Source organism: Mycetomoellerius zeteki, unplaced genomic scaffold (assembly GCF_001594055.1).
Source record: "Mycetomoellerius zeteki isolate Tzet28-1 unplaced genomic scaffold, Tzet1.0 scaffold221, whole genome shotgun sequence".
NCBI lineage: Eukaryota > Metazoa > Arthropoda > Insecta > Hymenoptera > Formicidae > Mycetomoellerius > Mycetomoellerius zeteki.
The window spans coordinates 2,699,350-2,723,663 of NW_017257184.1; the positions used below are offsets into that span (position 1 = coordinate 2,699,350).

Genomic DNA, 24,314 nt, shown 5'->3' on the forward strand with positions numbered 1-24,314 from the left:
ACTCTATTTAAAACGCATTTAAAACTAAACGACGAAATGGTGGTCGCCGACAAACGTAGGCATCTGATAGTCTCCACGGCGGGGAACTTCTTCAGCGCGTCCGTGCAACACGACGACGAGGACATCGAGGATCGCGAGATCCTCGATCGCTTCCTGGAGCAGTCCTCGTGCAGAACTCTATGCGCCAGACCGGTCGACACCGATCGGAATCAAGTCCGCTTGAAATTGAGCACCGAATTGCCCGCCGGTATAAGAAACACATTGGTCTTCTTTAAGGTAGAGACCCTTCTTTGCAAAAAAAAGTTTTAATCATGAAAATTGATGAATGAATGGAGGAGATTAACAAATAAGGAAAAGGCTTTTATCGATGAGATACATTTATTGATTTGCCTTTCTTGACATCTGCTTAATCCGTTCTTCCTTACATTTCTCTTACAGTCAGTTACCGTTTCTAATCACCGTCATGTTGACTGACGAGTGTGACTCTTTCTTGACAATAGAAAGCATTTTCTAGAAAGTCGCGATTTAACATGCTATTTACATATGCTGATGGTGCGAAAATTTGTGCAGGTGACAGCGGCGACGGTAACGGAAGAGAACTTTCACGACGTGGTCCAGGTGGCTTCCACTGGCTGCGGGGATGGATCGGTACTGATCGAGGGTCTTCGTCAGGTATGGGCGCCGACTCTTCGCTCGTCTGGTTTAAGTACGTCTTGTTTGAAGAAATTGGAGGAGGGACTACTCAACTCCGGATTTTCGACTACCGTTGCGGAGGAAGAGGAATTCTGGAAGCGGAAAAGGGATGAAGCCAAACGGTCGCACGAGAGAACGAATTGCGAGGAAGCTGCCAAGACTGTGAAGAACATCAAACTTGAACTCGAAAGCGCCGCGGTGTCAAGGTGGACATTTTACTGTCTTAAAGGGCTGTCTACAATGGGAGTAATATGTATAGTAATGCCTGTTTCTACTAATGTAAATTAATTTAGACTTTAATCTCAGTTCAGCTTACTCTTCATCTTTTTCTAATTCTTAGACCGATATTCATAGTTGATTCTTACATTAAGACCGTCTTAAGTACAATATTATAATATCATAAGTTAATCACAGAGCCGTATTAACACCTTAAGACATTACTTAAAATGATTTTGAAATAAGAATGGATTATGAATACCGATCTTAAAATTAAAAAAAGATGAAGAGTTAGTTGTACCGAGATTAAAATTAAACTACGTTGATAGAAACGAACATATAAATCATAAGTAAGAAATCGACTAATCGTAATCAAATATGAAGAGAATAATTGACTATGATTGGTCAATTTCTTATGCTTATACGATTTACTACATAATAAATTCCATTGTAAATGGCCCATTACTGTTTTATACAATTACTATCTTCCGTTTCTTTTACAGAGATGAATTGATCGCTGTAGAAGAAGCTTGTGAAGCTATTTCTGTATTCGTGGATGATTTATGGAAGTTAGGGGGACCAGTGTATACCGAGGAACGAATGAAATCGTTTCTCGATGTAATTGGAAACGAAGTGGTTCAGCTGATACAAAATTATCTCGATGCGGTACGTTAACTATAATTTCCAGCCTTAAATTATCCATAATCAACTACAGATTCAAGACGTTTCGAGGGCGCATTCATAAATTGTCAAAAAGTTTTCGTCTATAAACATCTAAAGTAATAAAAACATCGTTTATGAAAACATTGATATTTTTATTAATAAATAAAATTTAATTTGAAAAGTGTCAAAGAAACGTTTACATAGAAAAAAATTTTATTGAAGTACCTAAAAATTTAGTTAGATACAGATCTGAAAATAATTTTGTTGAACTATCAAAATAATTATGTAGGAGCTGGTTGTTAGAATTTCAGAATTTTTTGTAGCGTTAATTGTCATGATATGCTTAAGTTTCTTATATAATTATTTTGATGGTTCAATAAAATTATTTTTAGATCTGTATCTACCTAAATTTTTAGATGCTTCAGTAAAATTATTCTTTCTGTATATCTATCATTTGATTCAGTAACTCTATTAAGTGACCGTTTTTTCATGCATGCGATGTTTTATGGAATGTAATTCGTTAGGTCGACACGACCGATATTCGCGCAAAGGATGAAACAATCGCATTCGGAGCGACAGTATGCGAAAAGTGGGTGAACGCAACGCAGAAACTAACGGAGTTTTTCTGGCCGCATCATTCGCTCCATCCTTGGCGCGGACCGATCTTCGTACCCGAGAAATGCTCGAAGCTCGGCAGAAACCTCAGGTAGGCGTTAATGCATACGAAACAGTATGGAATGTAATAATAACGTAGTTGCAATTTTCTAGGCAGATGTCCGAGTTACGTGCGCAGCATCGTCAATTGAGTAAACTTCTGACTCCGAGTGAGAGATCTGGACTCGGTATCGAGAAATTGCTCCAAACGTTTGATGATACGAGAGGTACATTGGAAGCAATTTTGTTTCAGAAATATTTTATGTATAATAGTTTTCTGATGAATTATTGATTATTCTTACATGAAGGAACTACAAAGTAATCAATTGGTTTTTGTCTTTAAAAGTTGCAGATAATATTAGAATTAAAATTGACAAAGCAGTTTTTGCACTTGCAATTTTTCATAAATTGTTTAATAAATAATAATTGAAATAATTAGAAATGAACACTATGATTTAATAAATTATTAAATAGTACACACATAACGTATAAATTAACCATATTTTAAATAAATAAATGTTAATAATTACAACTCTTGTCAGTTGCTCTGGGCAATGATGAATGGGACAATGAATGGAACAGATTAAGGCGTAAGATCGAGGACGGCTTGATACCAGCCGAAGAACGCGTTGCTCAGAAACTGAAGGATCATATTGCTGATGCTGATACTCCAAGTGCTCTTGTAGCCGAATTCGAGAGATACAGCGAACTGATGAAGAGGGAAGGGCTTAAGAGAGCCTTACGCGGAGAACGAGAGTCTCTGCTTGCAGCATATCGTGATCTAATCGGTAGAGTGATCTAATCGCTCTCTTGAACTAAAATGTTCTTCATACCTCTTAGCCATATAAATACGTCAAAAATAAAAAAAGAAAAAGGAAAGCAAAGAATTTGTGTATATTTTTTTCTTCTTTTTACAATTTTTCATTATAAATTGATTACTGATATTATTGATATTCCTTACAAATTTTTTTTCTTTGACACTATAATCGAGCCCAGTAAACGAGAATGGATTGAAATGGATTGAAATGGATTCAGATTTTCAGAAATATAGATTCACGAATGTGTTAAAATGAATGCTTTTCAATCCTGAATACATTTTTATTCATTTATAGGAATTGCATGGAGCATATCTCTATGCCTTTCAATCTAAAAATAATATCAGCTTTTTCTGTGCATTATGAATACTATTCAATTCAAAATCTTGAATAGGAAATGCAGTTTTTCAATCCAATTGCATCTAATTGCATCTGCAATCCAATTGAATCCAATTAAATCCAAAAAAAGTATTCGCTATTTAAAATACGCATTCGGATAGAAAAAAATTTCAATCCATTTTAATTCATTCTCGTCTACTGGGCTAGGATAAAAGACGATAGATATTGAAAACGTTAATTCATACAATTCAAATTTGTTTTCATTAATTAATTAAATTTTTTTTTAATATGCGGGATTCTAGAAAATCGTTTAGCTGGTCCCGACACGGAATATCTTCTGGATGCTCCCAAAGTGCTACAAGAGATTCAAACCGCTAGATCTGCGGAGGTACGGCTCGAGAGTTTAGCTAAATTAGGGAAAATGATCTTCCGGGGTACGAAGAAGTGGCAGAGCGTTTGTCAAGCGCGCTGAAAGAAGCCGAAGAGAAAAGACGGGATTTGGTTGAGTCATGGGTAACTTTTAATTAGATATCTTTAATACAAGATATTTCTCTAAAATCATTTTAAAATTAGACGAATTTTATAATCTCATATTATGTATCTTTAGAAAGTTTAGTAATGCGTTTTTATTTGCAGATAAACACCACCAAGAACGATATAACCAAGAAGGATTTAAGCTTAGGCACCGATTCGCCGGTGGTTGAACTTACTGGCACTAGCATGATGCGAGTGACCTACGATCCTCGATTGATGACCCTGATCAGAGAAGCCAGAGCACTATCTGGCGAAGGCGTCGAATTACCGAGGGAGATTAGGGAGCTGGTAGATAGAGCCTCGTCTTTAGCAGGACGAGCCAGAGCTCTTCAGCAGGTCGCTACATTCCACAATACGATTGGCGATCGAATGGTGCCTTCCCAGAGACCGCTTATGTTGACGATAGCTCTCGAATTAGCCCGAGCTGTTCAGGAACAGTCGGGTATCGTTTGGTCTGACCCTCATCTCGTCGACGTGTATACCGCTAGATTGAAAGAATTGGTAAGAAAGGACCGTGTGTTATTTAGATTAATATTGCAAGTTGATGAAATTTATGACATAATATATTTTGTGCAGGTAGTGAAGTTTGCCCGACAAAACTCGGAATTGATTTCAAAGCACTCTACTTTGCGAGATTATGTATCGGGTTTGTTGAAAGGAGATGCTGTGCACCTTGTCGGAAATCAAAACGTATGGAAAGAAACGTTGACAAACATGAGGGCAATTGTCGACGCGGTGGATTCAGAACATGGTAATGCGAGAGCTTGGAAGCTGCATTGGGATCGACAACTCTTGAAGGCGTTGGGCGTAGCATACAGGTATAACCATGCGAAAAAATTCAAAAGAGATCTAAAAACATCCGAAACTTTTGATCATAATAAAGTGTTGTGTACCTATAGATAGTTAATTACATGAAATTTGTTAACAATACTGATGTTTTTTTGAAAATAATTAGTTTAAAATATGTTACGTTATGTTTATTGCTCATCTTTCCCAGGAATGCCTTGCCATCTTTGTCGAGGAAGCTATCCGAGATTCGAGTGGAGCTCACTTTTCGGGATGGATCTTTACAATGGAGACCGCCACTCGAGGATGTTCGCGCAAAATTATACTCCGGTATACGTCGATCACTTTCTATTCCTGTGAATTTTAGAGGTGTCGGAGACGTCGCCGATGCACGCTTCGGTGATTTAGTGCAAAAAAACGCGTATCTATTCAGTGGCGTTTACAAACAAGTTGAAATCGTCCTGTCCACTCTCGAATTATTTAGGACCAAATGGTTAAATCTAGCAACACCGGCCAATATCGACGTTGGTGAACGGTAAAATTAAAAAATATATAATATACTATAATATTTTATGTCAGAAATTACTGCAAATAAGATTCTATTAATTTTTTATAGAAAAAATTGATTAAAACAGGATCAGTAAATGAGTTAATAAGTTAAAAAGAATTTGTATTAATATATACTCGTATTATACATCTATATCGGTCTATAATTTTTTAGATTGAAAGGTAAACCTCCTCAAGAATGGGCGAAAGCTTTTAAGGAGGCTAAACAGTGGGCTCAAGAGGTAAGTCTCATGTTACATAGGAATGAAACAGAAAATATATATTATATAATAAATTATTAATATGGCTCAATCAGAATAAATCAATAAAAGAAGGGCTACGAGCCAGTTACAATATAAAGAATATTTAATATTCGTACAAACGTCGTTTCGACGCCGATCGGGTCATTTTCAATGTAAACGCAAATAACATTACATAAGTTGTCGGAGTATTCGGTCAGATTACAGATTACTCCGACAACTTATGTAATGTTATTTGCGTTTACATTGAAAATGACCCGATCGGCGTCGAAACGACGTTTGTACGAATATTAAATATTCTTTATATTCTAACTGGCTCGCAATAGCCCTTCTTTTTTTATTGATATATAATATTATATACTTATAAATAAGTAAAAACAATAAATATATCAGTTTCCAAGATTTAATTTTTGATTACTCTGACATGCATCTCGTTTCTTATTTATGAATAGCTTTTTAATTCGTTTTCGTATTAAACATTTGTAATAAATTTCATAACATATTGATTTAACTAAATAATGGTGTGTATGTTTAATTTTTGCCGAGATAGGTTGGAAAATTACGCGGATGCGAAGTAAAAATCTCGTGTATATGCATCGACACAGCGACGACGAGAAATGATTTGGAAATCGCATCTCGTCATTATTGGGAACGGCTGAGTTCTGATCTGAGAGTGGAAGCATCCTCACGTCTGGTGGCTATCGTAGACTTCCTGTCCTTCGCATCCAAAGAGCTCGAACGTAGGCCGCGTGATGTAGAAGAGGTCGGATTAGCTCATGAGGCTCATGCACGTATTGAGCAACAATCAGCAGGAATCGCCGAGGAGAGTGCTCGCCAAAGTTATGGCCGCGTGGACCAGTGAGAAGCTCGACGGTAACGTTCTCGCCAAATAAGATTGTCGTATAATTTCTCCAAGAGAATCTATTTTCCGCAAATTTATTGCAAATAAAAATACAAACTGAGCTTTCGTTTTGTATGTTTTTTTTCTGCAGGCGTCAACGTGGCTCACGCCGCTTTGCAGGATTTGGGGGATCGTTTGGAAAAGCATAAGGCTGTTATGACGCGTCTGTTGGAGGACGCTAAAGTTAATCTTCGTCACAGGGCGATAGCACTAAGGGACGAAAGAGAAAGATGGCAAGTCAAGTGGTCAGCGAGATCGGAGAATCTCACTCTCGATTGGTTGGTGTCAATGAAGGAACGTTGGCTCAATCTAAACGGGCAGCTAGATTCTTTGAAAGCGGACTGCAAGAGAATATCCCTGGATCTCGAAAATGTTGTGGAGGACGGTGACATTAATCTATCACAAGTGGAACGTGAATTGGAAACTGAAGAATCAAATTACAGGTTTCTTTTATAACCGAAGACCTTTTTTATGAAACTAGAAACTTTTAGAAATTTTTTTGTTTCCGTTTCCAACATGCGCGGAGAGAATTTTTTCTTAGAGTTTATTCTGAAATTGTATTTTGAAGAATTTTAATGTAAATCTCTCTCATTCATTGATAAAACTATAATAAAGTATAAATAAGTTTGATTAATTTTACTGAAATGCATGGTAAAAATCTTTAAAATATTGTATTGTACTACAACTATCATATTTTCGGGGTAAATTTTAAAAGAAAATTCTCTCCGTGTATGTATCAAAAGAACTATTTTTTATTATGGTATTTTTAACGAGAGATAAATTAATTATTGTATCAAACACAATCGTAGATTCCAATCTGAGTTTTTGGAAGAGTTGAAAAATCAAGAAACCGAGGAGTGGGCCGTAGCTAGAAGAAGATTACCGAGACTCCATGATTGGCTCGATTCCTGGGAGAATAAGATTCGATTGCATGACAATATGGAAATCGATACCTTCGTCGGTAAAAAGATAAAGGAAGTTAGATCTGCGATCGAATCCATCCAGCCGCTTCGAGGAGATGAAATCGCCGACGAGCACTGGACTGAATTAATTCCTATACTGGGCCTGAAAGTCGAAAATCCACGGAGTATCACTTTAGGTCACTTGCTTGCTTGTATAGAAGCGCTGAAGGAGAATGAGGATCGAATAAAAGTGAGAACTTGCAATTTTAAAATGATTTGTTTGAAAAAAGGGGCGATAATTTTAAATATTTCAATATTTACAATATTCAATTTTTCTTATAAAAGAGGTCTTATTTAATGAAAAGTATGTTTGTCTTGTAAAAAAATTATTAAAAATAATAGACTTTAGTAAGACTTTAGTAAGACAACTTGGATATAAAGCCGTATACATTTACATACATATACCGTATATAGTTCTCAAATTGTCACAAACGCGACATATATATTTCAGGAAATAACGAAACGAGCAGTCGCGGAGAGCGGGATCCGACAAGCATTAATAGACTTGGAGGTTTGGGAAAGCACGGCGTCACTTCCGTTACAGGAATCAACCGATAGCAAGAATATGATGATCTTACTCGTCGGAGATTACGGCGGTCTCTTAGCAAAAATAGGTATCGCGCATTTATATTTATTATTATTGACTGTTTGGTTTTTGTTAGGTTTATAATCTATTAATTTTAATTCAAATTATAAATCGTTTACAGAGGAATTGAGACTCTTACTTGAAGGAGCGAAAGGCACTTCAGGACACGACAGATTTGCGTCTAGAGCTGCGCGCTGCGAGGCGGCCTTATCAGAGCTCGAAGAAAGAATTAAGGCACTCAGTAATGTTCAAAGGAAGTGGATCTATTTGGACCCGGTTTACGGAAGTGGAGCGGCTCCTAATGACTCTGGGAAATGGCCCAGAGCCGATAAGGAATTTAGGTCTGTTAAATTATATTAATTTGATTTAATTCTTCTACACACTTTTTCTTTCATTCATTTATTCAAATTGATATCTTCGCAAATTTTTAGATATCTCATAGGGGAGGTATCCCGAGATCCCAGAGTACCGTCCCTGAGGCAACTTTCATTACCAGCTTTAATAAGTTTAAAGGATCTGTTAGACAGATGTCAGAAATGTCTGGATGAATTTTTAGAGGTGAAATATGACATTTAACTGAAAAATAGCTATTTTTTTTATGAGAAAAAAATTATATTTTATCACCTGTCAACCACTATAATGACAAAAATCTTAATTATAGGAGAAACGAGCAGCTTATCCGAGATTGTACTTTCTTAGCGATGAAGACCTTCTGGAATTGGTATCGGGCAGTGGAAGAGGTTTGGAGGCTCATTTACCGAAATTATATCACGGTATTGGTTCAGTAGTAAAGGAGAATAATTCGTTAACGGCGATTGTGTCGCCCGAGAGAGAAGTATTAAAGTTACCTAAGGCCGTCGATCTCACTGAACCTCTACCTCGTTGGCTACATAATCTCGAAAAGGGAATAAGAAATGCGCTCTGTCAGAGTTTGGAAAAGTGTTTGAACGACTCCACACCCGATCCGTCCGTTTATCCAACACAGATATTGCTACTGTCGGAAAGAATAGGATTTACCGAACGCTGCGAACGTGCTCTGAAAGAAGGTCGCGCGACTCTGCAGAAGCTTGTCGAATATCTGGAAACACAAAGAGCAAGATACAGAGGACTGGAAGACGCTGGTGACAAGTTAACTGCGCTGAAAGCGCGTGGGCTTCTTCTGGATACTGTTCATCATCTGCAAGTTGCTCGAACACTGTTAAAGATCGTGATAACAGGCGAGAATGCTAGCTGGACATGGCACAAACAATTGAGAAGTTACAAAATTGTGAGTTTTGGAAAAAAAATACATTCTTATCTCGATAATTGAGAATTAAGTCTGTAGCGAAACGATATTTTTTATTCTTTAAAACGCATTCTAAAATCTTAAACAATAAATTTTTAAATAAACATTTTTAATATTTTGTTAACTTTATTATTACATTACTGTCGTACTTTTAAGAATCAAGATAAGTACGTAGTAAGATGCGCTGGTGCGGAATTACCGTATCGCTTTGAGTATCAAGGAGCATCCATTGGCTTGGTGAGAACTCCCTTAACAGAGAAGTGTTTCTTAGCTCTCACGCAAGCTATGAAGCTTGGATTGGGTGGGAGCCCAACTGGTCCCGCTGGAACCGGAAAAACCGAAAGTGTCAAAGCTCTAGCATCTGTTTTGGGTAGACTAGTCCTCGTCTTCAATTGTGATGAAGGTAAGGCATCTATTTCTCCATTGTTGCGGCAGACAATTGTCACATTAGATTAAGATAGATTTACTATTAATTATACGTGAAATTAAAACATCCATTGCGAAATGTAGGAATGGACACTGGCAGCATGAAGCGTATCTTAGGCGGCTTGGCGCAAGCTGGTGCTTGGGGTTGTTTCGATGAATTCAATCGTCTTGAGGAAGACACTTTGAGTGCAGTATCGATGTTGGTAAGGCCGCTTCAAGAGGCGTTACGGGACGGCTCGTCCGAGATTTTGTTGGGCGATCAGAAGATCAAGCTAGATCCTCATTGTTGCATTTTTATCACGATGAATCCGGCCGGAAGCGAGTATGGTGGCAGGCGTAAGCTGCCGGATTCTTTAGCACGACTTTTTAGGCCTATCAGCATGGCGCATCCGGACAAATCGGACATTGCCAAAACTCTGTTGGAGTGCGCCGGTTTCTTAGAAGCGACCACTCTCGGCAAACGATTGGTAGAGGCTCTTGAAATTGCCGGGACCATACTTTCCGAGCAACCGCATTATGATTGGGGGCTCAGGGCGCTTAAATCTGTACTCAACGACCTGCGTCCGATCGCCAATGTTGATGAGACCACCAGGTACGTTCACGTTTGTTTTTAAATTAGTGTATACTGAAAGAGAAAATTTTACTAGATATAACATTAAAAATCGATCTTCGTCTTATTAACGCAATATTATTTTTATGAGATAATTAGAAGGTAGATAAGAATCGTTTTTGATAGAATTAAGAGAGATTTTTATTAAGATCTTTAAAAATGTGCAACGAAAAACTTTGTTTTTTTTTTAAATTATATTGAGAGATTTGATGAAAATATTTTTTATTCTTTGGTAGACTTCTTGTCTCGATCAGGGCATCGACTCTTCCGAAATTAACGGAGGCAGATACGACAAAATTTCTGTCGTTGTTAGACGATCTCTTTCCGAAAGCTAATCTCCCTTTGTCGGTCTCCACTGAAAGCGAAGACCTGGTTGTCGCATTGTTGAAAGTCTGCGAAACTCGGGGTTTGACGAAAGAGATCACCAACAGATGCATTCAACTGAATGACCTGTTAAAGAGCAGGACTGGTGTTGCCATAGTCGGCCCACCGGGTAGTGGAAAATCTTCGATCAGGTCATGTTTGACTGAAGCGTTGGCGAAAATTGGTGTACCCATACAACAGGTTATTGTTTATCCTGGAGCGATACCAAAGAGCAAATTATTAGGTCACGTAAATCCGCGAACGAGGTAAACAGTCTTTTATAATTTTATTATTTCTCATATAATTCAAACGCGTTGGATATTGAAATTGTACAAATAATCGCATAAACAGGGAATGGAAGGAGGGTGTTTTGTCGAGCGCGGTAACGTCCGCTGGGAATTCCGCGACCTGGATCATCTTTAATGGAGATGTGGAACCTGAATGGGCAGAGGCGTTGAATTCAGCCCTAGATGATAATCGACTGCTAACTTTACCCAATGGAATAGGAATTAAGCTTGGTAGCGGTACAAGGTACAAATTTCGTTAATTAAAATAAAATTATATTTGACTTCAAGAGAGAATAAATGTATTGGAATTTGGAATCATTAATTAGATCTATGACAACATTCGTAATGCGTATAGTGGCAAAATCTACCAAATTCTAATTATATAAGCAATATTAAGAATCTTTATTTTTTAGACCCCATATTTGAGAACACAATCAATACTAGAAATTAAAAATTTCTATAACAATCGAAGCTATATCTTTAATGCTTAAATAATTTAATTTTGAATTACTGTATATACTATATATATATATACCTACATATATACCATATTTGTAGCCTTTCCAACTGTGCGTCGAATTGTTTTTCCGGACTATAAACGCAATTAAACTACTGTAGTAATCTCGCGAATTAAATTGACAAGCAATTTTAATAATTTTGATGCTCAATCAAGCATTATATTATAAAGATGTTAATATACTGAAAAACTGTAATTAAATTTATTGCGAAAAAATATTACCTACCGAACTCCCGGCCGAGGTAATATAATATTTTTAGAGTTTAATTATATACATAAAAAATTAATTAATTTATAAACTCTATGTTTTTGTGACATTTAATTACTTGACTATATTTACATGTTGCTCGTAAAAAAAGGTTTATTTTCGAGACCCATAAACTCGCCGATGCCAGTCCAGCTACGGTTTCGCGATTGGGCGTTTTGCATCTTGGCTCGACGAGACCGACATCTTTATTGGTGCCGTGGCGTTTAGAGCAACTCTCGTCAACTGCTGCGGAAATTGCAAATACCCATTTATGTTCGTGCCTTGATGAAACTTTAAAGATAAACGTTAATAGTTCCTCCGCATCCGGTCTGATGGCCGCCACATTGTATCATCTTCGTAAAGCGCAGACATTCGCTCAGGCCACTCAAGCTCTTCTGGTCTCATTATGCGGCCAAGTGGAGAATGCACAATCCAAAAACGATTTGGCGAAATTTATTTACGGATCAACCGAAAGCTGGTGAGTGTTCTGCAGGGACTAAATCTTCTTAAAATAATAGGCTGGATTATTATTATGCCGTATTTATCGCTTATAAAATTATTTTTCAGGTGTCCTGATCCACAAAAGCCAAGTGCGGTCCTTTACGATTCCGAAACCGATCGATTGGTACCTTTCAGTGATACATATGAATCTGTTGATACTGATTATGGACCGATCTCAATTTCAGGTATTGTTAATTAAAAAATCTAGTTTTTAAAACGTTAAAGTTTTAAGATCTTTAAAAGGGATATAGATTATTTATATATTTTATGTAGATCGCATCAAGAAAGCATTAGCAGCTATTTTGCCCTGGATAGAAGATGGCCATCCGATTATGATTCGTGGACTTGAAGCTTGCGGTAAAAATGCTTTGATCGACGTTGCGTTGGCAAGAATAAAAAATCAGGATGCCATGACCGTGGTGCGAGGATCTTCGCTTTACGGTCCTAACAATCTCCTGAATCGTTTGAAGAAGGCTTGCTTACGTTTGGAGTCTTCTTCGCAAGGTAGGACGTATAAGCCGAGAAGCGGATCTCGAATGCTTCTTATCTTGGAAGATATACATCTCGCCGCTAAAGACTTACAGGTATAATCCCAAACGAGTTTCCTCTCTAATTTTTCAAACTATTGTTGTTTTAACTATTGAGTTTGCAAATAACATAAATTTTTTTCGAAAACAATCATTATGTTAAGAAAATTCTAATAAAAAAAGATTGTAACAAGATGCTAATGAGATCAAATTATCTTTAGGAATTGGTGAGGGAATTGCTTCAAGAGGAAGGTTTTTTTGAGGAGGATCTCGAATTTTCTAAAATATCCGTAACAATTATATGTACTGCCGACGTGAATACTCGATTACATCCGAGACTTGAAGCTTTATTTGCAACTTATTATTTAGAGTGAGTAATTTCTCTACAGAAAAAATATAAATTAGAATGAAGTTAGATTTGAAAGAAATTCGTTTAAAATTAATTTTTAATTTCATACAAGTATATAAATTACAAGTATATAAATTTAATTTTCTGAATTTTTAAAAATTAAAAAGCAAATTATAGAAATTAAAAATTAGAAATTTTTAATGTAATAACATAAATTTTAGTTATTAATTTTCTTTAATTTATGCACATTCTTAACAAGATTAGTAATAAATTTTGAACAAAATCTTAAGACTTTAGATAAAATATTTCTGCAATAGATATCCAAGTCAAAAGGATGTCGCAGCCATTCTGGAACTTCATTTGAGAACTTCTTTGAAAGAAGTTGACTTTGTCATAGCGGAGTCTTGGATCGCCCGAATAAAGCCTAGTATTTTGGATGCTTTCCGATCTATAAGTTCCACTCAGGAATCTTCTTTTACCTGGACTCTTAAGGATATTGTTTTGTGGGCAAAACTCTTGAAACATTATCCTACTCCCGAAAACGAAGCGTACATCACTCATTACTTGTTAGACATTGGACAACGTCTATTTCGTGCGAGGTATTGTTCTAAAATCATAATACTCTATAAAAAAATAATTTGCTAAAGGCATATCATTCTTTTATGTATAGGGGAGACCGGGGCTAAACTGGCATTTGAATTTTGAGTGGCAAAAATATATCTTATGAGTTCCCAATTTATATTGTAAATAGCATCTCGTGTATTTTCTTTACCAACGAAGTTTGGTTAGTGTAAGGGCCGTGTTGTTATGTTTAAGTAGTCAAACGTGTTTCCGATAGTTAAAAGTAATTTTTGAGATTTCATTTTTCGAATCACATCATTTTTTGTGTATATAGATGAAATGAAGTTGCAAACACCAAAACTTTTTATTACCATCTTGTAGTCTTATAATCACTCTATATCAAATGCTAATAATTATTCGATTAAAATCATTAACTTTGTTACTGAAAATTGCAATTAAAAAAAAAAGGTGCCCATTTAGCTCCGGTCTCCCCTATATTTAAATTAAATTTTTAAGAAAGTTAAATTATGTTTAAACAAAAGTGAATTTAATATCTTAATTATTTAAACTTTTCTTTCTTGATAAATAATAGTATCGGGTTTCATTGTATTTATTAATCTTACAGATTAACGCCCAAGGCGCTGACACGGTGGGAATCTCTGCTAATTTCGAAAGATTCCGAGGTAAAAGATTTCAACAATGATGTATATGCGTGGAAGAGCGCGAATATTGGATTGTATCCTTTAAGTGAGGAGCAATGGCGAGAAGAAATAATTAACGCAGCGGCCAGATGTGCTAGAGAGGGTCAACCAGTGCAAGCATCGATTTCATCTTATCTTCTGGAAATCATAGCTGGTGTGTACCTAATTAACTTAATAGATAAGAAGAAGGTTGGCATTTATACAACAATGTTAAATATTTCGTTAGGACTGAGTTGGGCTATTGGATGTGATTTTCGTGGTATGGTTCTCATTGGACGGCCTGGAGCAGGCAGGAGGTCAGCAGTTAAATTGGTTGCAACATTTTCTTCCTTACGACTTATTGATTCAGGACCTGGTACTGTAAGATAAACTATAATCTGTAGAATCATAATCTATCTATTATTGTATTTTGTTTTTTGGAATTCCGTCATATCCGTCAATTGTTTCTTAGAACGCGGTAAAGTGGCGGTAAAGAACGCTGTGCAGGCAGCGGGGATCGAAAATCAACCGACTTTGCTCCTGCTGGAGGAACATCATGTTAGGGAAGAAAGTTTAGCCGTAATGGTGAGCGCCATAGTATCCAAAGGGGAAGTTCCAGGACTTTATGCGGCGGAAGAGCTTGACGCGTTGGTTGCATCGCTCGCCGATTTGGCTCGAAGGGAAGATTTTCAAGGGACGCTGGAGCAATATTTGTATCATCGTACGTATACTCAAAATCTTACTTAACGCTAGATAAATTAATTCATAGCGTTTTTTCTGAAAGAATTTATAAAGTTTGCGTTTATATATTATAGTGATAGACCTTTTTCAGAGAATTAAAAGTTGCTTTTTATAAATAACTATTTAATTAATCATTACTGAGTCAAAATAGTAACTCGTTACTGTTACCGTTACTTAGAAAGTAACAATTCGTTATTTTTTTGTTACTTTTTTAATGATGAAATAAGATTAGTCTGAAAAATATTGTAATATTTTTTTGTTTAAATATTAATAAAAGCGATAAACAACAGTGGCATTAGATTGATATGTGAAAACATAATTAACAATAAAAAGCGAAATGATTTTTTGGTTCAAGCGAAAGCTTTGTACATACATAATAATATTTCAGAGCGAATATATGTATATATACATATATATATATATACATGACAAGTCCACAATCCACGCGCCGATTAAATTTTCACTCTTGAAACACAATCCGATTAACAAGAGATTTTCCATTAGCAAAAAAAGTAATTTGTAACAATAAAAGCATTACGAGTAAAGCGCGTTATTTCTATTCTCTGATTTTTTGCTATTTTTTGTCTTATCATACAATGTATATAGTGACTGGTTGATTTCACAGGCTTGCGCAAATACCTCCGAATAGTGGTGATCTTGGATTCAGAAGAGATCGAATCGTCGTCACTGCTACGTCTCGGCCTCCTTCGACATTGCGCGCTGCTTGGATCTGGACCTGGTGGTCCTGATGAGTGGTGGTCCCGAGAAAGCTCGCTGATCAAATTAGCAATTCAGGAGGATACTTTGCAATTGGACGAACTTGAGGAGCTATCAAACTGCGCGAAGGTCATAATCGGAGCTCATCTTCAAGCTCCTCGTTATCAAAGGGCCCCGGCGCGATTCTTCGCTCTAGTGCATACCTGGAGATACCTTCGCGACACGTGGAGTAAGGAGGTCGAAGAGAAGCTGCGATCTCTTGAAGCTGGTATTAGCAAGCTAAGAGAAGCCGGCGATCAGGTGGCTAAGCTGGAGGATGAAGTGTCCAGACAACGCCAAGAACTTGAGGTACGCAATAACATTACTATGTAATTGTAAATTTTTAAATTCTATTTTACAGCACTGCAATTACATAAAATTCTGCTTAAAGGTGGAAAAGGGAAGAGCCAATGCAGCTCTTGAACAAATCACTGCTACAATGAGAGGTGCGACCACTCAAAGGGGAGAAATGACAAGTTTGAAGGCTAATACAGAACGCGAAAGTGCCGAACTCGCACGGCGTAAGGTAATATCATTTTTCTCTGTTATCCATCGTTATTAATACGAAGAACTGAAGTATAAGAGTCATAGAGATAGCGCAACGTGTCTGCGTCAATGCAATGCATATACAAAAGTACCAACATACATATATTGATTTTATTGTTTGTGTAGGCGGACATAGAGAGTGAATTAGGAAAGGTTGAGCCTCTGGTAGCGCAAGCTGCTCAGGCTGTGGCTGGTATAAGTGCCGATGCATTGGCTGAAGTTCGTTCGTTGAGAGCACCGCCAGCGCCGGTGAGGGATGTGCTCGAAGGTGTTCTTCGGCTGATGGGCATAAAGGATACATCTTGGAACAGCATGAAGACTTTCCTCGCCAAGCGAGGTGTCAAGGACGAAATCAGGTAAACAATTATTGGCTCAATCTCGTTAATTCAACATTAATTATTTAATTAATTTTTTATTCTTTTTAACTATTTGCTTAATTTTATGACAAACTAAAATTCTTTCTTCTCTACTTTTCTCTTTGCAATTTAACGCGTAGAAATTGGGACGCAAGACGTAGTACGCCTGCGAGTTTAGAAGCTGTTTCCAAATTGATAAAAGAACGTCCGGACAGCTTCGAAGAGAAAACCGCAAAGAGAGCATCGGTGGCGGCAGCTCCATTAGCCGCTTGGGTACTCGCAAATCTTCAATACGGTCAAATATTGGTACAAGTTGCTCCTCTAGAACGAGAACAACGTCAATTAGCAGAGTATGTTTATTAAATTTCTTAAATGAATTCTTCGATTTTTTTGCCTTCCGTATTTTTCCATTTTATCTGTGTCATCAATTTTTTTTTTCATTTTTCTATCTAATTTCGAATTTGTACTACTTACCTTTTAGATCTAATTACTTTACATTACTCGGTTTCATAATTCTTTTGTCACTTAAGTCGATTAGCGGCGGCTGAAGCACAGTTGGGAAAATTGGAAACGGGATTAAATACGGTGGAGAGCCGTGTGGCGCAGCTTCAGAAAGAGCTTGCCGAGCACACGAGAGGCGCAGCTGAATTACAGTTGCGAACCGAATCTGCAGAGGCCAGTCTATCGACAGCGCGTGCTCTGTTACGGAAACTCGATACTGAACATCGTGATTGGCAAACACAATTCCAAGAACTGACAGCCAGAAAAGAACGACTGGACGTTGAGGCAGCTAATGCAGCAGCTCTACTTGTATATCAGGTAACCAGTCTTTCTTTTAGATTTGCTAATGTAAAAAAATGCGACGTTATATTTTGGGACAATCAACTTTATTCTAAAATTTACATATTAACTAATATATTTTAAATACAAAAAGTTTAAATAACCTTATGTTTCAATGTTATAACTTGAATATTTAATTTAATTTTTTAAATATAAGAATATATCTAAATATTTATTTTTAATAATTGATCATAATAATAAATAAATAATAATTGATCCTTAAAGAGTTAATGATTTACTACGTTTCGATTGCACAGGATCCTGAGAGAGATGACAATTGGAAGAAATCAGCGACTAAGTTATTAGTGACCGAACGAGAGAGATTATTGTGGAGGGCACAGGGTTTACCAGCAGACACGAGCAGCTTAGTCGCGGCCTCCCGTGTTCTGAAAGGACCCTTAGTACCTATTTTCCTTGATCCTTCGGGAGTAGCAGTCATCTGGATCAAACGCAATTTTGGCACGCGACTCGAAATAACTCAGCCTGAAAATCCTAAATTTTTGACGGCTTTGGAGCTCGCTGTGCGTTTCGGGAAACCTCTTTTGGTTGAGGAAGTAGTTGAATTTCCATCGATACTTTTGCCCTTGCTTCGTCGAGGACCGCTTAGACTGGGCGATCGTATTTTGCCGGCTCAGGAAGGCTTTCAATTATTCCTGGCCACTAGGAAAGATCGATTAGAAGATATCCCGAAGGAAGCTGATGCTGTGTTGTGCGAGATCACGCTCGGTGCCGGTACGAAAAGCTTGGCAGAAAGATTTGTAGAGAAGGTAAAGAAAAGAATAAATAAATATATAATGCGATTATTTCTAATATCTTTATTCGATTTTTTTTGAATTATTATCGATTGTTTTATCAGCTTTTACTGAACGAAACACCAGAGCTCGAGGCGCAAAGAAGAGAAGCCTTGGAGAGGGAAGAAAGATTATCCGGAGAACGGGACGCGGCCAGGCTGGATGTGTTGAGTCAATTAGCTACAGCTAGAGGCCAAGATCTCTTACAAGAATCCCAAGAACAAGGAGGTCTTTTGTCTTCATTGGAAGCAACGCAAGCCAAGGCGAAAGAGATAGCGATCGCGCTTGAGGAAAGTAGACAAAGTTTGAACGAAGTTTCAAGGTATCGTCAGAATATTATTTTTATATTACAAACATTAATATTAATCCTTGTATTAACATTTGAAGGTAATGTTGTTTTTTGTTCTCTTTTTTAGGCGTGCCAAAAATCACGAAAAGTTTGCGCAGTTTGCTGCTAATGTTTATGAGACTATCAAAGGATTGACACTTCTCAGTTCTTTATACGTTATCTCCACAGAAGCCTATACCGATATCTGTTTGAAAGCGGTGCAAGATGACATTTCTTATACAAATGAAGACGGAAAGAAAGAATCGCGAGGTCTAATCGAGAAACGGTATGTATAACATGATCAATTAAATCGTGAAATGATATAAAGTCATCATGCTGTCTGTTGCGTCAGGTTGATAACTCTGACGTTCCACCATTGCGCGAAGGCGATCTACAGGAAGCACAGGCTTCCACTAGCGTTGCACATGGCGTTGTCATTAAATCCAGTGTCAGATGTCGAGAGGAATCTTTTATTCGACAGCGGCGCGATCTCCAATGTCGATAATTCTGACTTTGAATTACCCGAATGGATACCTGATGAACGACGTGAAGCTGTACAAGCCTTAGGTTCTTCTCTGCCCAATGTATGTACTCAATACGATATCTTTAGTAAACAGCCAAAAACTTTATTAAAGTGACTTCAGTACTTTCCATGAATAATTCGAGTTCTTAATAGATTTGAAATTTTGATGTCAATATTATTTCTTTTAAAGGTAGCCGTTAGGATGAAATCTTCTTGGCTGAACAATATTTCTGATATTTACGCGGATAACGGACTCAGTGCTTTTCAAAAAGTTTTGATCGTGAAGGCTTTGCGACCTGACTATTTGCACACCGCTCTTTCCAAATTGGCTGCAAAACAATTAGGCAAGTACCAGATAAAATGCGATAAAATTATTTTGAATTTCGTGTATATTCGAACATTTAAATATTCTTACAACTCTTACAATTTTTAAATTTATATACTCAAAGAATATACAAATTATTTCAAATCAAGGAAAACGAATAAGTCGAATATTACGTATAAACAGAATCTTTTATTACTTTTACTTCAGGAATAAACGTTAACATACGAGTATGCTTTAAGCTTTAAACAATTAATAAGTTTATTTTGAGATTTCGTTCAAAATATTATATTTATCAAATTATTACTGTTCACGTGATTCCTTTAAGCCGATTTAATTTTCAAATTTACCTACGAAAGGTGTGAAAGATTTGGCACCGCCGCTGTGGTCATTAAGTACGATCGTCCAGGAGAAAGCGGGATCATATGCTGTGTTATTACTTTTATCGCCGGGGACTGATCCTGGTCCCGAACTCAAGGTATTAGCTGAGAAATATACCTCTTCTGGATTTACCGAGGTTTCTCTGGGTCAAGGACATGTCACTCAAGCCGAATTAGCGTTGGAAACCGCGTGCAGGTAGAATCTCATAATTTCCAAAAGCATTGTGATGCAATATACATATGTAATATTACGAGTAAAGAAATTAAAAAATGCTTAATCTTGCCACTTTTATAATGCAAAATTTTTTATAAAATTGGAAATATGCGATTTGTGAAATAAATACACGGTCACCATTACTTTGTAGAAACGGTGGTTGGGTCTTGCTAAGCAATTTGCAGCTCGCTTTAAATTGGCTACCGCGACTAGAAAGTATGCTTCGCTCATCGATGTGTACCACAAACAAAAATTCCTCCACGAGGATCTGGCTGACTACGGAGGAGTGTTCCGGATTCTATCCGGGTTTGGCGGGGCTTTGTCTAAAACTGGCGTACGAACCGCCCGAAGGCGTGAAGAGGAACATGAGAAAATCGCTTCAGCAGTTGCGACAGTCGCAGCGTAATGGCGATGATGTCGCGGCCACTACATTAGTGCTCGCCTGGTTACATGCGACGCTTCAAGAAAGGCGAAACTTCGTTCCTCAAGGCTGGATCAGACCATACGAGTGGAACGAGTCGGATCTCGAAGCTGCCTACGAGTTAGTAGTGAAGAACGTGGCGAAGGAAAAACGATCTCAACGAGGTACGTGAAACATAAACATATATAAGTAATTTTGACATCTTATATGACGTTATGTACAGAAAATATATTGGCATGTAAAGGAGACTGGCAAATTGGCAGAGGTTTGCTCGACGTTGCGATTTATGGCGGACGGCTTCAAGATGACTATGACGCAAGGGCATTGCGCTCGATGATTCGTAACATATGGTCCAAAGACATTTTCGAGGGACGCCGGAAGCTGGGAGATGTGTTGAAAGTGACCGACACGATGGGCGATCCGGTAAAGTTACTGGAGATTATGGATGACGTCGATTCACCGAAAGAGTACTTTGGACTCCCTGCTAATGCTCATAGAGCATGGGAAAGAGCTGCTGCGGAAAAAGCTCTAACATACCTTAAAGGTATCTTTAAAGCTCAGATAAGTTAGAATCAAATAGTACATCTAGATTCGATTAGTATTTTCTTCTTATATTGAACCGTTCAAGTTTTCAAATATGCTTAAATTATTTTCAAGGTATCTTGATGAAGCCGTTAAACAACAGCGAAGGAAATAGCGATAAATTAGAGAAGTCAAAAGTTCAACACGATCTAAAAGTAGTTATGGACCGACAGTGTTCCTTGACATTCACATGTGATACAGGTGCCATAAGCGAACGGAAAGGAAATCCTTTACAGGACTTTTTCATCGACGAGATCGATCTTACGAAGAAGTTATTGCAGATCGTACAAACGGACATGGATGCGTCATCTTTTGAAGATAACGAGGTCAGATTTTGATTTTGAAAATTTCACTTTTTCATAGTTATTTTAGTACAACGATAATTATAATTATATGTATTTTTTCATAATAATGAAAATAATCATTTATAATTCAAGACTCCCAAGCACTGGTTTGTGGAATGGCGAACGGGCCCGAAAAACGCCGTTCAATTCGCGAAAGCGCTTTTATCCAACTACGAAGCACTAAAATCCTCGGCGATAAACATACCCAGTCGAGTCGATTTGTCCCAGTTGTCCCGACCACGAGCTCTTCTGACTGCCCTGAAGCAGCACACTGCACGAGAGCTCGGTTATCCATTGGAAACTCTTCATCTTCGCGCCAATTGGACCGAGAATCGTACGAACAAAGAGTGGAAGGTATCACTCCAGCTCGAAGGTTTACTTATATCAGGTAAGCTTGATTAATTGTCAGACTCGACAGAGTTTGATCCAGTATTCACAGTATTAAGTTTTCATTTGTTACGAGAGAAGCTGGAACTTAATCTGCGACTCACATCGACGTAATTAATTAACGAGAATCACACGTTTAAGAATTTTTGAAAATATTTGGATAATATCAAAAAGTCCAGAGTATCTTTAAACAAAAGAAAAATACGTTATGCTTACAGGAGCCTCGATCGAGGAAGGTGTCTTAAAGGATCTGGACGTAAATTCGGCAGCGGTCGCGGTTGCCCCGACATGCCAAGTAGCATTTATGCCGGAGGAATACTCGGACGATAAATCCGATGGTAATCTTTATGCTCTTGAAGATACTTATCGACAAGATTATTTGAACATACCAGTTTATACAAGTGTCCAACGGGAGGCTTTAATTTGTTCATTACCGATCATGTGCCCGCGAGAGGAATGCGACGCATGGTTACGCCGTGGCGTCATCCTGTATCTGAAATAAGTAGCTTTCGTAATTGTCCCCGATTAAACTGATAAAGATGAAGATACATGATACGTTTGCAAGTATTAGACGTTAAATCAGATCTATAACAAAAATAAACACAACAATCTTAATTATTGTTAAATATTAATTAGTAAAAATATAGATTTGTATTCACACATTTAATTTTGATAAGAAACATAAGTTCCTAATCTATATAATAGTTCTAAAGTATTTTGAACTTTTATTTATTTGATCGTTAAATATATTTACTTGTTAAATATAATTTAGATCAACTTCGTAGGTAAATAAATATTGTAATTGTCCCTGATTAAACTAACGAAAATGAAGGTACAAAATGATATGCAAATGGACGTTAAACCAAATTATTAACAGAAGCAAATATTTCGTAACTATTCAAATACTAGTCACTAAAACATTCACTTATATTTATTTATTTAAATAAAATTTATTTGTTTATTTAATCTTGATAAGAAACTTATGTTCCTAATTTGTGTGTAGTCCTAAAGTATTTTAAACTATTTATTTAGTTGTCGAAATATATTTATTTGTCAAATATAAATTTAATAAACTGATGAATCAACTTTGCATGCATAATTTTGTTCGATCGAATGAAAAGGCGAGGAGAAAAAGGGAAACAGTATACATGTATATATAAACACACTACATGTCAGCACATTGTGAATTGAACAATACGCTTATTATTATTAAAAATACATAGAGATATGTCGGGAATTTGTCGGGAGGTAAGTTTTCGCGAATTTTTCTACCGGTTTTGGAGTCGTTCTTTCCTTACGTTCCGTTGTTCTCGGAGAATGTCTCAAGAACAGTCCGGTAGCGCGAGTCATTTCGTTTAGTAGATTTAAAATTACGGATAATACAGCAATATCGTTTCGTTTTAATAAAATAAAATGGTCATTGGTTGGTCCATCCAAGCCCACGAGACTTATTGTTAGAAATTTATATAATGAGCACACGACGTTCTCCAAGTTCCTTGTAAAATTCATATGCTTGTAGAAAATAAAAGCTATCATTGTATCTTTACGAACTGGAAATATTGGCAACCGAAACTGTTCCTTTCAAAAATGTCTGAAGATACACGTTCGATGGAAGAACTAACAGGCGAATGGACAGAATCTCTTTCGATGAGTAATCTCTAGAATAGTTAAGAAATTCCGTAGAATATAGCCGTAATTCGAATCTATATGCTATTTAATATTTTCGTAACATTTTTAATACGACTGGACGACATTGTAGTTCTTTCGTACCGAGAGTTTCGAAGTACCGTAATTTGTTGATTTGAGATGAAACTCGAGATAGAAATATCCGTCCATTGTTATTCTCGTGCAAGAAATGATTTTGGACCGAAAGAAATTTACTTACTGAATGTATCTGTGTCTTATACATCTAATTGAAACTTATTTCCTACGAGCGATAGAAAAGAGAAATTTAATAGAATTAAGGCTCATTCTCGAGACGCTCTGTCGTCCAGTACAATCAAGTACAACGAACTTTAAAATACGAACACGGAATAACAAGATTCTATTATAATATCGATTATAAATTATCTATTCGTAAATTTTATGGGAAGAAAGGGAATGGAATTTTTTTAAGGATTTGGACTCCGTGTACACGAATAGTTTTCTTGCTTTAATTAATTATAATACTTTATCGTAAACTGAAAAATCACGTTAACTTGAGTATGCACACACCGAAAGAATCGTTTTCGTAAGTAAATAGCTTGAATATCTCAAAATTCAAATGTTATTTAAGAAGTTATGGAATTATTATCATGATCAGAGAAAATTTGAGAAAATTGTAAAAAGTGGAATAGAAAGATAGAGATACAGACAGAAGAAGAAAAAGAGAAGAAGTAAATATTTATATATATGTTTTATATATGATATATTTTAATTAATTTTAATTGATGTTTAATATATATATTTAAAAATTTTTTTATATTATATTTTAAC

General features: G+C 36.7%; 1 protein-coding gene across 1 annotated transcript; it reads left to right on the forward strand.

Annotated features, from left to right (window-relative positions):
- The first annotated feature begins 32 nt into the window (after positions 1 to 32).
- Positions 33 to 22,440, forward strand: btv (dynein cytoplasmic heavy chain beethoven). Its single transcript, XM_018448512.1, is given in 48 exon segments — positions 33 to 276; positions 571 to 899; positions 1,413 to 1,575; positions 2,097 to 2,278; positions 2,341 to 2,453; positions 2,769 to 3,014; positions 3,683 to 3,796; positions 3,799 to 3,893; positions 4,017 to 4,415; positions 4,491 to 4,732; positions 4,912 to 5,235; positions 5,422 to 5,488; positions 6,057 to 6,334; positions 6,336 to 6,379; positions 6,499 to 6,850; positions 7,217 to 7,559; positions 7,821 to 7,983; positions 8,077 to 8,296; positions 8,387 to 8,513; positions 8,617 to 9,222; positions 9,397 to 9,643; positions 9,751 to 10,258; positions 10,513 to 10,905; positions 10,991 to 11,170; positions 11,803 to 12,168; positions 12,258 to 12,376; positions 12,465 to 12,775; positions 12,940 to 13,088; positions 13,385 to 13,666; positions 14,254 to 14,483; positions 14,556 to 14,684; positions 14,781 to 15,029; positions 15,675 to 16,114; positions 16,197 to 16,331; positions 16,478 to 16,707; positions 16,848 to 17,057; positions 17,238 to 17,526; positions 17,805 to 18,314; positions 18,404 to 18,660; positions 18,755 to 18,952; positions 19,019 to 19,250; positions 19,380 to 19,533; positions 19,871 to 20,087; positions 20,257 to 20,690; positions 20,771 to 21,070; positions 21,184 to 21,434; positions 21,546 to 21,840; positions 22,058 to 22,440. Coding segments are annotated over 48 exon segments (12,246 nt in total). The 5' UTR covers positions 33 to 36; the 3' UTR covers positions 22,342 to 22,440.
- Positions 22,441 to 24,314: the final 1,874 nt, after the last annotated feature.